At 39.7% G+C, this 13,920-nt stretch overlaps 1 gene segment (V, D, J or C); it reads right to left on the bottom strand.

The window, feature by feature from the left end:
- Positions 1-207: 207 nt before the first annotated feature.
- Positions 208-627, bottom strand: LOC122800303. The segment is given in 1 exon segment: positions 208-627. A coding segment is annotated over 1 exon segment (420 nt).
- Positions 628-13,920: the final 13,293 nt, after the last annotated feature.

Here is a 13,920-nt window from a genome sequence, read left to right as displayed (position 1 = left end):
TGACTATCAAAGCCCTATAATTCAACAACCACATCTTGCAAATGTGAAATAATAATTGTAGTGCAAACTTTTTTCTACTTTAAGAATATAAAATGTAAACTAGAAATTAGCATAACGTGGATCAGACTGCATTGAAAATCAACTGTGTAAATAACAGACATAGCTTTTCCTTGTATGAGACAATGCAGCTGTATAAAAGGAATTTGTTCATGCAGGAGGTTTTTGTTTCACTTCCTTCTGTCGCTGTGTCACTGTGCATGTCTTTGTGTTATCATCCCATACTTTACAGTAATAATTGGCATCGTCCTCTGCCTGGACACCAGAGATTGTTAAATGTGCAATTCTATTAGCATTGTTATGGAATCCAGAGAACCGGTCAGGGACCCCAGAGCCTTTGTTGTTAGAAGAAACAGAGTAGTAATAAAGAAGGTATCGTGGAGCACTCCCAGGTCTTTGTTGATACCATGATATAGCATAGTTTCCAGTATCTCCATCTGGATTGCAGGGTAATGTGACTTTGTCCCCTAAAGATACCACCACTGATGGGGTCTGAGTCAACGTAAGACAATTAGCACCTGAAACAACATAATTAGTCAAAAAATAAGTTCCAGTGATGGTAAGTTCCATTTTTCTAGAATATAAAACATGGTAAAAATTTTAGAAAGCATTGTGCTGTTATGTCCTTAAGTCATGGAAAGGAAGAAATACTCACCCACTAAGAACATTATTATGATAGTTGTAAATAAGGACAGAGACATGGTGGAAATATTTACTCAGTCGGCTCTGTCAGGGCACAAAACTGTCTTGTTAAGGATGTAGTGAATGTATATAAAAAGCATGCAACGTTCACAGTTACTTCCTTATGCAAATTTGCTCTCTCACCCTTGGTAACTACCACAAAAAATAATATCTGCCAACAGATTTGATTCAGTCAGAAAATGTATTTATTTATTTATTTATTTGTTTGTTTATTTTTTGGTGAGGGAGAATATGGGCAGTATCATAAAAGTAGCTTTCACTGAGAATGAGGAAATAATTTTATGAAGTTGAATTTATTCACTCACTTGGTATTTATATTGTGTTTATTGAAGCTGAGATCACCAATCACCTTGCATCTACACATTTTTACTTTGAGGCTGGCAGACATGCTGATTTGTTTGTCACCTGAACCACTTGTTTATGGAACACTTGTAAGACTAATAAAGGAGTAGACACCAAGCTAAATCTGCATGCTCTAATGCTTGTATGCTAACCAGTTGGTTATAATTTCATTTAGTTTATCCTGACAAGACAACCAAGGCAGAGCAGGATGAGTGTAATTTGAGGTTATGACTAAGAAAGGATTTTGGTATGGTGAGAACATTGTGCCTCTCTGTCAGGTTCTGCACAGACCCTGAATAGTTTCAGATCTTACTTTCATTAAAAATTGATTTTGGAGTTAATGCAATATATTACTTTATCCACTCATTTTCTTCTAGCATTTTCTCTACTCATGGTCAGATAATGTAAATATGCCCACATATATCTCTTTGTAGATTTTTCTTTTAATGCTAGTGTAATGAGCATGCATATCAGCTCATGTTGCCAACCCTTTGACACCGGTCAGTGCCTGGACTTATGCATACCCTCTTAGTGGTCTTCAGAGACATAGACAGGGTGGGGCAATGGGGGCAGCCATGCTAGGTTCAAAGTGTTTAGGGGCATGATGGGCAAATCCTGGTCAGTCTTCAGGGCATTAGTGGCATCAGAAATGAATGCCCCTACTGCATTTGTGGTCAGAACTGAAGTGCAGTAGCACTCCGTGTCTTCAGGGCATTACTGGCATTCATAAATGTTGGTATTGCATTTGCTGCCTGAAGTGAAACTCAACAGAACTCCATGTGTATCATAAACTCCAGCAGAAAAGTTAAATGCAGTTTAAAAAAAGTAAAAAAAAAAATAAATAAATAAAAAATAAAACATATTTTCATGTCCCTCTACTTAAAGCTGGTGAGGGGGCAGATTGGGGAAGGACACTGGGTGGTTTCAGTTGCTCTGCACTGGGATGGTGTTTCCTTTTACTTTCCTAGGATATCCATTGGCTGTAGAAATAAGCCCTGAGATTTTGAGCCTGATCTGTTGCATGCCATCACCTGTGCCTCCTCACTGTCCTGCTGACCTTAACATTTCACTAGTACCTCCTCACCTTATGATATTCACTTCATTCTAACTAGTCAGTGAACATGTCTGTCCTCTCTGCACCACCCCACCGCACTGCCCTACTGTCCTCAACATTTCACTAGTACCTCCTCACCTTGTGATATTCACTTCATTCTAACTAGTCAGTGAATGTGTTCATTCTTTCTGCACCACCCCACCTCACTGCCCTGCTGACCTTAACATTTCACTAGTACCTCCTCACCTTGTGATGGTCACTTCATTCTAACTAGTCAGTGAACATGTTTATCCTCTCTGCACCACCCCACCTCACTGCTCTCCTTGGTATTGATTTGTGAACTTCTCTTGTCAACACCATGGCTTGTGGAATAGATTTCTACAATTTCTTGATGTAATCTCACATGAGGTTCATGCTTAGCACAAATGGAAAACAGAACATTGCCTGACTTTTCCTAATACATTTTTTAACTTCCTTATTCTATTCTGTTAGACTATTACTCGCTAATTTTCATTCCTTTTTTTTATTTTGTAAATCAAAATATAAGTGAATAATGTACTTATACAAAGGCATAGTCCTTCATTGGCTGAGAACCATTAGCAATTGCCATGTGCAGAGATGAATCATACTTCATAAAATCCATATCAGAAATCAACATAAATCTTTAACTGTGCAACCCATAACGTACAGATATTGACTATGGGAAGTAGAGAGATCTCATTTATGAACTTTCCCTCATTGGGGATTGAACTGAGAAAATTGCACATTTCAAACATATCTCTCAACCATAAAGAATTCCTCAGAATTTGCCAGTTTTGAAGCTAAAATAATGGGGTGCCACAAAGACAGTGCCTGACTCGCTGGCAGTGGCGGGGGACAAATGGTGTTCCTCGTTTTGGAGATGAAATCAAATAATAAATTAACTTTATATACCACTAAAGCAGTACACCCAATAAAACTCAGAAGGCATGCTTCTTCTCACGTTATCATAAAAACATTGAAAGTAATAGGGAAACCCCATTCCTCAGCTCCTTCGCCCTGTATTGAAAATCACTAGAGTCTGCTAAGTGAATGAAAGACTGCTGTACAAATTCCCAATTTGAGTGAGTTGAGTGTGTGTCCTACATAAAAATAAAACTCCCAGCAACAGGGAGACGAGAAAACAAGTTAATGTGGTAACTGTCTTGTTTTGGTTTTAAACACATAGAAGGCATAAAATAACGACTGTACTATATTCAGGTCCAGTATTCCTTTTTATGTACACTACTTGCTTTCTGTTACTTGAAGCTGTTGAAAGATGTGAAAGAAAATGCACTGCTTAAATTATGTCAATTTGTGTGTAGTTCAGTGGAGTAAAAATTACAATTTGAAGTAACCATCCTAAATGTCAGTTTTACAGTGATGAAATATCAGTTTGCACCATGCACTGTTTGTTCAGAGTGGGATTTACTTGCATAGTTTGCATTTCAGATATTTAGTATAAAAAGTTTTAAAACTGTCTAAATGTTTCCTTGAACTCCTTTGATCCTATAAATATTCACAAACACAAAGATGAAAAACACCTAACAATTAATGAAATTACTACTTTAGTACTTAGAACATTGTTGCCCTTTATTTGTTCTGGCATCTTATTATGACGACCAGAGTTAAGGTTTGTTTTGAGGAATGGCTTGCATTTAGAAATACCAGCGGGATAATAATATCTGAGGGTGGATGTTCATTTGATGGTTTATTTGGTGGATGGAAAACTTAATATTCATTAATGGCATTAAAAGTTAACAGTAAATGACAGTTTAATGTTTGATTTACCACTGTAGGATAGAAGTTCAACATATAAACCTTTCTTTTTTGCTAGAGGTGTAGACAAAAAGTAAGATATGTCAAGGTTTAAGAAACATGGGAAAATTGTAGCTCAAAAGGCAGGGTTTAGAAATGAAAAGGAAGAGTCCGGTATTCTACACGGTCTCAATTAAAACAGCAAGGAAGATTGGGAAACTCAATTTATTACATAAAGGATTAACCAAAGGTAAGCGAAATCAGCAGTTTGTGTTGTGTTTTACTAGTTGTTTTACCTAAGTGGATACTTGCTGACTGTTAATCTATTAGCAGCTACATTGCAGAAAGGCATTTGTCTTTTTATTCCCCAAAGTATAGATATGTTGCAGTATTTTAACATTTTCATTTACTTGCAGAGTATCATATTGGGTTTTATTTTACTATATTTTAGAGTGAGATAAAGTTATCATAGATAAAATTATCATAGATATCTGATTTTTTAATCATCCATTTTATTGACTGGGTTATTCCCACTAAGCTAGTGGCCTCTCTTTAGGGGAGACCTGCGGTGGTGTTTATACTGCTAGGGAAAATTGCTCAAGGCATCGAGAAACATCTCCTATTCGATAGATGCTGTAAGATGTTTTACATCCACCCAAGCTACCACTAATTCAAGCAGATAGGGCCCCAGATTTTACATCTTGTTCAAGGATGATAGACTCAGGAGTGAGGCACCCTCCTTATGCTGCACTGAAATGTCTGCTGTGGAAATAGAACCAACAGCCTTATTCGCAAAAGCCAAGTGTGATACCTGTTGTGCAACTGACACTGATTCTGAGTTTACTTCCAAACATTAGACTCACCACTACCTGTATCACTAATGTTTTTAGTGAAACATTGTTATGGGATTCATACAAACTCTGCGAGAGCAAGGGTACATTTCCCCAAAGTGTACGAAGCATAAAAGTAAAATCCACTGACTTAAAGCTGTCCAGAAATACCTTTCTGAAGAGTGTGATAGAAGTACAGTTCATTTAAATACCACTGTGTTTAGCCGATAAAGAAGTAACAGCTTTCTAAAGTGGTTGTTGAGCTTGTTGTGACTCACAAAAGGCACAGTAGCACAATTTAGGTAACTTGTGCTCCTGCGTATATAGAAATGGGGAGCAATAATTTTTATCATCCTTCCTGCTATCTTCTTTATGCCGCCCTCATCCATGCACACATTTTTGTTTTAGGTACATTTTTAGCCTTAATATATTTCTTGACATTTTATAACAGCTGTTTATTTTTTTAACACCATTTCTGCTTGTTGTGGCAGTTTTGGAGGAACAGCTGTTTTACAGATAGTGATGGTGAAATGAGGCCTCAATAACTGTATTTACTATTCCTGAGGGAGTAGCTTGGATTTCTTATGTTTTGTCTTGTTATAAAGAGAGAGACATTATTGTTAATGCAAAATTTTGAAGCTAAGAGTGTTGAGATGCAATGTTGTCAGCGCTAATAGTTTCTCTCTCTCTCACCCTCTTGTTATGCAAGCTCATAAATGTAAGAATTCTATTCTGTACAGCTAGAATTTCAGCCTGATTTTGAGAAGGGCACAGTGCTGTAATGGAGGAATTCATATTCTGTTCCAAAGAGCAGTACTTTTGAAGTTATTTAATCTTGATAGTGAGTAATTTAGCCCAAGTAAAAATCTCTTACAAAATATTTATTTATTAACATTTGATCACCGGGAAAGTCTGACTGCGTAGAAGCCCATTTTCATTGGAGGCCTGAGGAGAAGAGCTCCAAATTATTACAAAACATTTTAAGACCAATAATTTTACAATCTTCAAAATTGAAATGAAAACATTTGCAATTTAAATAATTATAAAAACATTGGTTAAGAATCAATAAAAGTTATATGATAATCATTTAATATTTATAAAAATTTTAGACACTTTGTCGAGAAATTAAAGGAAAGTTAGTTGTACCTACTTTTCATAGGCCTTTGTTCAGATTTTTTATATTTCCAGGTTGAGAGGTATGATTTTAAACCATCTTGTAAATGGATGACTACAAATATAACATAAAGGAAATGAATCTTGTACTGCAGGACAAAGTTTGTCAGTAACACAAAGCTATAATGCTTCATACTAAACTGCTAAATGTGTGTCTTGGGGAAAGCTTATTGCACTGCACATACTGCTTCTTAGGCTTTAGATTTAACCATATTTATAATTTTCCTTTTTGTTTGCAGGAAGCACATCCCTCACACTTTTAATAATTTTTTTGACAACAGGAACGTTCTTTTATTTTACATATTTGTTTTCCATGTGTTAATTGAGTAAGCTGTTTGCATACAAGCCTCTGTTTAGGGACAATATGGGAGCACTGTCTGGTAAAGTGACTTCCTCAGTGCCACTGGAGGCAAAGCACCTGGTAGTAGAATAGAGCCAACAACCTTCTAATTTGTCCCACCTTAAAGAAATGCATGTAGTGCATGATTTCCCATTTCATTTAGGACACTTCTCAACTTCTGAACTTGAAAAAATCATTGTACTGTCCTTTATAATGTCACAGCAAAGGACCCAAAAGAGTAGCATGTCCATATTTTTTCTTTTGTTAGAATTAAAGTTCTTTAGAGTTTTGACCCCCCCCATCCCCACCCCCATGTAGCAACTGGAAATGAATCTTTGTGTAAGCTTATTTCAGTTATTCTATAATGTACTTACCCTAAAACAGTTATATCTTTACGAGAAAAAAACAGTAAATCTAACAGGGAAAAGCCAAAATCTGAGGTAAAAAAATCTTACCGCTATGCCTAGATCATAGCAGGTGAGAGCTATGTCATTTAGTCTTAATGCATATAATACTAACAATATTAACAATCCTTGAAGTCTGTATGGTGAACATTGTTTTTAAATACACTGTTACACTTTTTACTTACTTGTCTGTACTGGAATAGACCACTATGTCTGGATATCTGATATTCCAAGTTTTTTAATTAACCGCTTCTACAGGTGATTCACATTACTGCAATCCCATACTAGTTATCAGATATAATTACAAAGCCACCATATTTGCATTGAGTTGTACATTTTAATAATTAAGTTATGATAAGGTGTATATGACATATTTTCATAAACTGTAAGACAGTGCATAACTTCAGGACTAAGCTAATACTGTCCTCCTAAGGTAACTGGGCAAACAGCAAATGTAGCATTTAGCTGTGTAAAGCACTGCATACATGAGATGTTTGTACTGAATCTGCAAATATCAGCACTTGTAAAATATTGCTATAACTAGATTAGAGTAAACATGAAATGTCCACCTGGAAACATCATAGAACAGCAGTTCATAGGCCCAGTCATCAGACAAGTCAGACACTACTCCTGACCCAAATGAGATAGCCAATATGTAGCATACCTCTCAGGGGTCTAAATTTCCACAGAATGCCCAGATTTTTGCTTCATATTTGTACTCTGTTTCTCGAAAAATTTGTGGTTTTCTAGCAAGTCAACGAGGACTGAAGTCACTAAATAATGAAACTTATTTTAGGTTCGGACATCATACCCTTCAGAAAATACATTTTAACACAACACCTGTTATTCTATTAACTTGCTAAGTTTATAAGAGTAATATTTAAAATCTGTCCCTGATTTTTGGCCTTTGTTCCCCCATTACTTTAGATTTTGTCCAGCTTTATTGCAGTAAGAGGTTGAGAGGTATATACAGTGTGAGGCTGCCAGCCCAGCTATCTGGAATTTTGTAAATAATCATATGTCATTTGTGAATATTAATATGATCCATATAGGTTCATAGGTTCATAGGTTCATACTAGGCTATCTGCCCTAGGGCATTTATAAGCCTAGCCAGAATGTGTTTGGCTTTCGCCACCAATTTTAAATTTATTTTGCTATGCCATTTTTCGAGGTTAGGATACTGTGCCTCTGTCTAACAGTGACACAGAAGTGATACCCGGAGTAAACCTATGATCTCCCATCCACTCATCAAGATTCCTCTTGAAGAGAGTCAATGAGGGACTCTGCCTAACCTGGACAGGGATTTTATTCCATAGTGAAGGGAGCCTCTGGGTTATTAATCTGTCCCTCCAGCATGTCCTATTTATTTCAGTGCTGAGGTTCAAGTCTCTCGAGCGCATAGCTCGATGGGATTTGGATTTCCTGAGGTGCAGCATGTCCATTAATTCCGGGTTGGACATGGCTTTATACGTCAGGCACAGATCGCCTCTGAACAGGTGGTATGCCACTGAGTAGAGCTGGAGTTTCTTTAACCGGGCAGCATATGGCATCTGTTTGAGCCCTTTGATCCTCTTGGTGAGGTACTTTTGGGGTCTTTCCACTTGCTGCAGGTGTCTGGTAAGGTACATCCCAAAAGGGGCACTGTACTCAATTATGGGCCTGATGAGGGATGAGTAAAGAAGCACAATGACCTCCCCTGATCTAGATGTGAATCCCTTCATGATTAGGTGGGCTATATAAAATGTTTTTCTAACCACTTTGGCCACGTGGTTGTCAAATGAGAGATTGCTATCAACTTGGGTCCCCAGGTTCCTAATTACTTCTTCTGTACTTAATGGATTACCACCTATGTGGTAATTTGTGGGCACTTTGTTTTTGCCAAAGGGGATGACTATACACTTTTTGGCATCTAGCTTGAGGCCATGGCTCTGGCACCAGTTGTCTGTTTCTATGAGGCCCTTTTGGAGGATGCTTGTGTCGGCTGGAGAGTCTATTATGGCGCCCATTTTGCAGTCATCTGCGAACTTGGTCAGCCACAGTCCTTCCGTGTTGGCCTGTACCTCCGAGAAATATATACCAAAAAAGAGAGGTCCCAGAACTGAGCCTTGTGGGACACCACTTGTAACTGGTTTGGAGTAATTCTAACCATGTGGGTTCTGTCCTTGAGCCAGTTTGCAATCCATCTAGTGACATAGGGGTTTATATTTAAGCTGGTGAGCTTATCTATAATGCCCGAGTGGGGTATTGTATCGAAGGCTTTTGCGAGGTCCAGGTCGGCTGTGTGGACCACCTTCCCCTCGTCAATGGTCTTGGTGACTGTTTCAAATAAATCAACCAGGTTTAAGAGGCAGGATCTGCCTTTAAAAAGCCGAACTGGGTAGGATCCAGTGTCTGTAGGTCCCCAATATCTTTATTTATGAGGTCCATGATGATCCTTTCTAGCTTTGCAGAACAAAATAGTCAGGCTTATGGGGCAATAGTTTCCAGGATCCGTTGAGGCACCACCTTTATGGAGAGGGACCATTAAATGATGGCCATTATTAGGAAGGAATAAACAATAACCATAGGGTGGGGAGGGTGAGTGCCTTCCCACTTTTACAGCTACAAGTTGGCTTCAACAATTGAAAAAAAAAATAAACAAACTTCATTCCATGGTACCATATCTTCTCCTTTAAGGAGGACCATGAGTGCACTATACACCCATTAATACTGATGTAAACACATTCCACACTCATGCACATAATTTAAACCTGCCATTCAGTTGTGAGGAGCACACATAGCAACACTAAACCCACATATGCGGAGGCCCTTAACATTAACATGCCCAAGCAACAAGGACCTCCAAAGCTGAAACACAAACAAACACCATTCACAACCAAAGTGACACATAGCTCACAACACCAGTGTGCCACCCAACAACAGCCCCTAAGGCAAGACAATGTATCCAACACTTTAGTCATAGGTGACTCTATAGTCAGGCACACTGATGTTTCACTCATCAGGCTGAACAAGGAGAAAATTACAGTTAGCTGCCTGTTGGGTGCCAGGATCTGCCACATAATGCATGCAAGCAAGTCACTCGACAACAAGTACAAATACGACTCTGTCATTGTCCATGTTGGAGTGAATGACTTGAGACATACCTCCCAGGACTACATGAAAAGAGACATGGAAGAGCTCTCGGATCATGTGGCCCAGGCAGGTATGACCCCAGCCCTGAGTAGCATCCTGCCTTCACCCAGAATGATACCACAGTATAAGGATAAAATGATTGACTTCAACAATTGGCTAAGCTTCTGTTGTCATTCAAAGGGGATTCAGTATCTGTATGCCTGGGAAGACATGATCGACAAACCACAATGCTTTGCCAGAGATGGTCTGCACCTGTCACCCCTGAGATTCAGGTTACTGGCTAAAGCTCTTTCCATCCCATAGTGCCTTTTTTAGGCAAGGTTCAATGGACAAAACCACAACAGATACAAGCATGCAAAATCTGAAGGTAATGCTACTCAATGTTAGAAGTCTAAACCTGAAAATGCACTCTCTCGAGGCACTCCTAAAATGGAGAACATCGATATCTGTGCAGTAACTGAGACCTGGTTCAAGGCTCCAGAGAGCAGCCCTGCAATACCAGGCTACAACTCTTATCACACTTTTCAGCCACAAAACCAAGACTGAAACACTAAAGGTGGAGGAGTGTCCAGATTCACCAAGGATATTCACACCTCCAGGCTAGTTGCCCAACATAATGCATCTGAAATTCTCCAGGTGCAACTAACACTAGGTAAAACTGCAATCCAAATTGTAGCTTGCTACAGATCCCCCACCATGCCCCAAGATTCTCACTACACCTTTCTAAACATACTGGAAACTATTAAGATACAATCAAACACCCTAATACTTGGTGATTTCAACTACTCTGCCATTAACTGGGAAAACTACTCAGGTACCAACACCTTTTCCCAACGGTTCTTGGAATTCATAAATTCCAGTGCCCTGGATCAACTAATCCATTGTCCTACCAGGGGCTCTAATATCCTGGACCTGGTCATTACCAACATGGGAAATAGCTGTTCTACACCAGTGGTCACCCCCTCATTTGTCAGGTCTGAACATAAGCAAACCACCCTTGAAATCCGCATTCCACCCCACCCCCCCCAGTAAGGAAACCTCCGTAAAAAACTTCTCCAAAGCCAACTTCATGCTACTCAAGTCAGAAGTGACAAACTTCATGACACCCATGCAGACAGGATTTGAAAGTTCGACTCCTGAATCCTACACTAAGGCACTGTATGAGCACATCCACTTGTGCATGAATCGTGCCATCCCAAATAGAACCAATATGCTCTCCTCCAAAAAAAGGAAGCCAATCTGGTGGTCCCCTGCTATAAACAAACTATACAACAGAAGGAAGAAACTGTTGCAGAAAAGAGGAAAATCCCAGGATGCAAAAAAATCCTGGTTATTATCCTCAGGATGCAAAAAACTTCCTTATTAGCCTCAGTAAGAAGCTGAGATCCCTCATAATATCCTCAAAAGCTAGTTACGAAAATAAAATTGCCAAAGATTCCAAAGACAACCACAAAGCATTCTATAGTTATGTCAAGAATCTAAATGGCAATGCTCAGATCTACTCTGAGCTACAACAGAATGGCATTAAATATTCTGATCCCAAGGATATTGCCAATATCCCAGCAGATCGCTTTAGTGCCAACTTCAACCCCCCTCTCACCCCCTAAATGGCCCATCTCAATACCAAAATATTGCCAAATTCCGGTAATCACGGCCACACAGATAGAAACCGCACACTCCAAAGCTAAGAATACAGCATCCATGGGACCAGATGACATCCTGGGCTGTGTACTACATGAACTACAAAATGAACTGGCACCTCACCTAAGTGTCATGTTTAATCACAGCCTCACCTCAGGCTTCATGCCCACTGAGTGGCACACAGCTACAGTTATCCCACTCCACAAGGAGGGATCCACCTTGGATCCCGGGAACTACCATTCCATCAGTCTGATGAGCCTGATCTGCAAGAGCATGGAACGCATTATCATGGAACTTATAAACAAAGACATTGGTAACCTTCAAACACTGGACCCCACCCAGTTTGGGTTTGTGAAGGGCTGATCTTGTCTCCTGAACCGGATTGACTTCTTTGAATCAGTCTCCAGAGCTGTGGATGAGGGTAAAGCGGTCCACACAGCCTATCTGGACTTTGCCCAGGCCTTCGACACCACCCCCCACTCTGGAATCATAGATAAACTTACTAAGCTGGGCAAAAATCACTACATCACTCGATGGGTTGCCAACTGGCTTACTGGCAGAACCCAGACTGTAAAAGTAGCCGACTCTAAATCCATTTCCAGACAAGTGACAAGTGGAGTACCTCAGGGTTCAGTCCTGGTACTGCTCTTGTTTGGCATCTACTTCTCTGAAGTACAGGCCAACACTAAGGGACTCTGGCTAACAAAGTTGGCAGATGAGTGCAAACTGGGAGCCATTATTGAATCCCCATATGATGTGGATATTCTACAAAAGGGCCTTACAGAAACAGATGTTTGGTGCCAGAGCCATGGGCTCAAGGTCAATGCCAAGAAATGTATAGTTATCCCTTTTGGAAAAAAACATGTACCCATGAATTACCACATAGGTGGCAGTACACTAAACATTGAAAGTGTGATGAGAGACTTAGGGACACAGGTGGACAGTGGACTGACCTTCTATAACCACATCACCACACCAGTCATAAACTACTTCTATGTTGCACACCTCATCACTAAGGGCTTTTCATCCAGAAAAAAGGAGGTCATTGTCCCACTGTACTCATCCCTCATTAGACCAATTATAGAGTATAATGCCCCATTTGGTATGTACCTCTCAAGACATCTGCAACAGCTGGAAGGGCCACAGAGATACCCCACTAAAAGAATCACAGGCCTAAAGCAGATGCCATATGCTGACCATCTAAAAAAACTCCAGCTATACTCTGTGGCATATCGTCTACTCAGAGGTGATCTCTGCTTAACATACAAGGCCATGTCAAACCCTGAGCTGTTGGACATGCTCCACTTAAAGAAATCCCACTCCCTCAGAGCCATACACTTCAGGGATTTAAACCTTGTCATCACAATGAACAAAACATGCTGGAGGGATAGGTTCCTGACCCATACTCTGGAATAGACTGCCCATAGATGTCTAGCACAGCAACTCCTTGGCCCTCTTCAAAAGGAATCTTGACAATTGGATGGGAGATAGGAAATTCACCCCGGGGATCATGTCAGTCACCCTGCTAGACAGGGGTCCAGGGAAGTAAATATTGTGGAAAGAAATATCCAGGGAATTGTTAAGGCTAGGCTTGTATAGGCCCTAGGGCTGATAGTCTAGTATCAACCTATGATCCTATGAACCTATGAGAGTGTGTGTGTGTCTGTTGAGAGAGAAGGCAATTGTGTGTGTTTTTGTGTGTGTATGTGTGTGTGTGTGTGTGTGTGTGTGTGTGTGTGTGTGTGTGTGTGTGTGTGTGTGTGTGTGTGTGTGTGTGTGTGCGCCTGTCTGTCACATTAAGAGAGAAGGTAAATGTGTGTGTGTGTGTGTGTGTGTGTGTGTGTGTGTGTGTGTGTGTGTGTGTGTGTGTGTGTGTGTGTGTGTGTGTGTGTATGTGTGTAAAATCTAAACTAGTGCACTAGTGCATCCAGTCATTTCTGTATGAGGAAGAAAGTTTGTGTGTATGTATGTGTATGTAATTTAAACTAGCCATTTTGTTTGTATGAGAGATAAAGTGGTGTGTGAGTGTGTGTGTGTGTGTGTGTGTGTGTGTGTGTGTGTGTGTGTGTGTGTGTGTGTGTGTGTGTGTGTGTGTGTGTGTATTACTGTGCAAGATAATAGGTGTGTGTATGGAATTTAAACTAGTGGCTCATTGCTGTATGAAGGAGATGGTGTGTTTGTTTGTTGGTGGGTGAGAGAGTAGGTGTGTATATGTGTGTGTTGCATACCTTCCAATTTCTTAGAGCAAGACATCTGGACAATACCATAAATAATGGGAGGACAAAGGCCAGGGATAAGGACAATTTTTAAATATTGCTCTTACAAACTTAGAAAGTTGATAGAGTAACAGGTTTTACACTAGCATGAATTTTCTGAAAGGTATACAGTCTGAAATCGAATGCCTGTCATTAATTTCTGAGTTTAATCCTCAATGGATTGCCAATAATTTGCCAGAAAATCAAAATTTTA

Source organism: Protopterus annectens, chromosome 4.part0, assembly GCF_019279795.1.
Source record: "Protopterus annectens isolate FY-2018-M chromosome 4.part0, PAN1.0, whole genome shotgun sequence".
NCBI lineage: Eukaryota > Metazoa > Chordata > Ceratodontiformes > Protopteridae > Protopterus > Protopterus annectens.
Note: the sequence above shows the minus strand (reverse complement) of the source record. Positions and strands in the feature narration are given on the sequence as shown.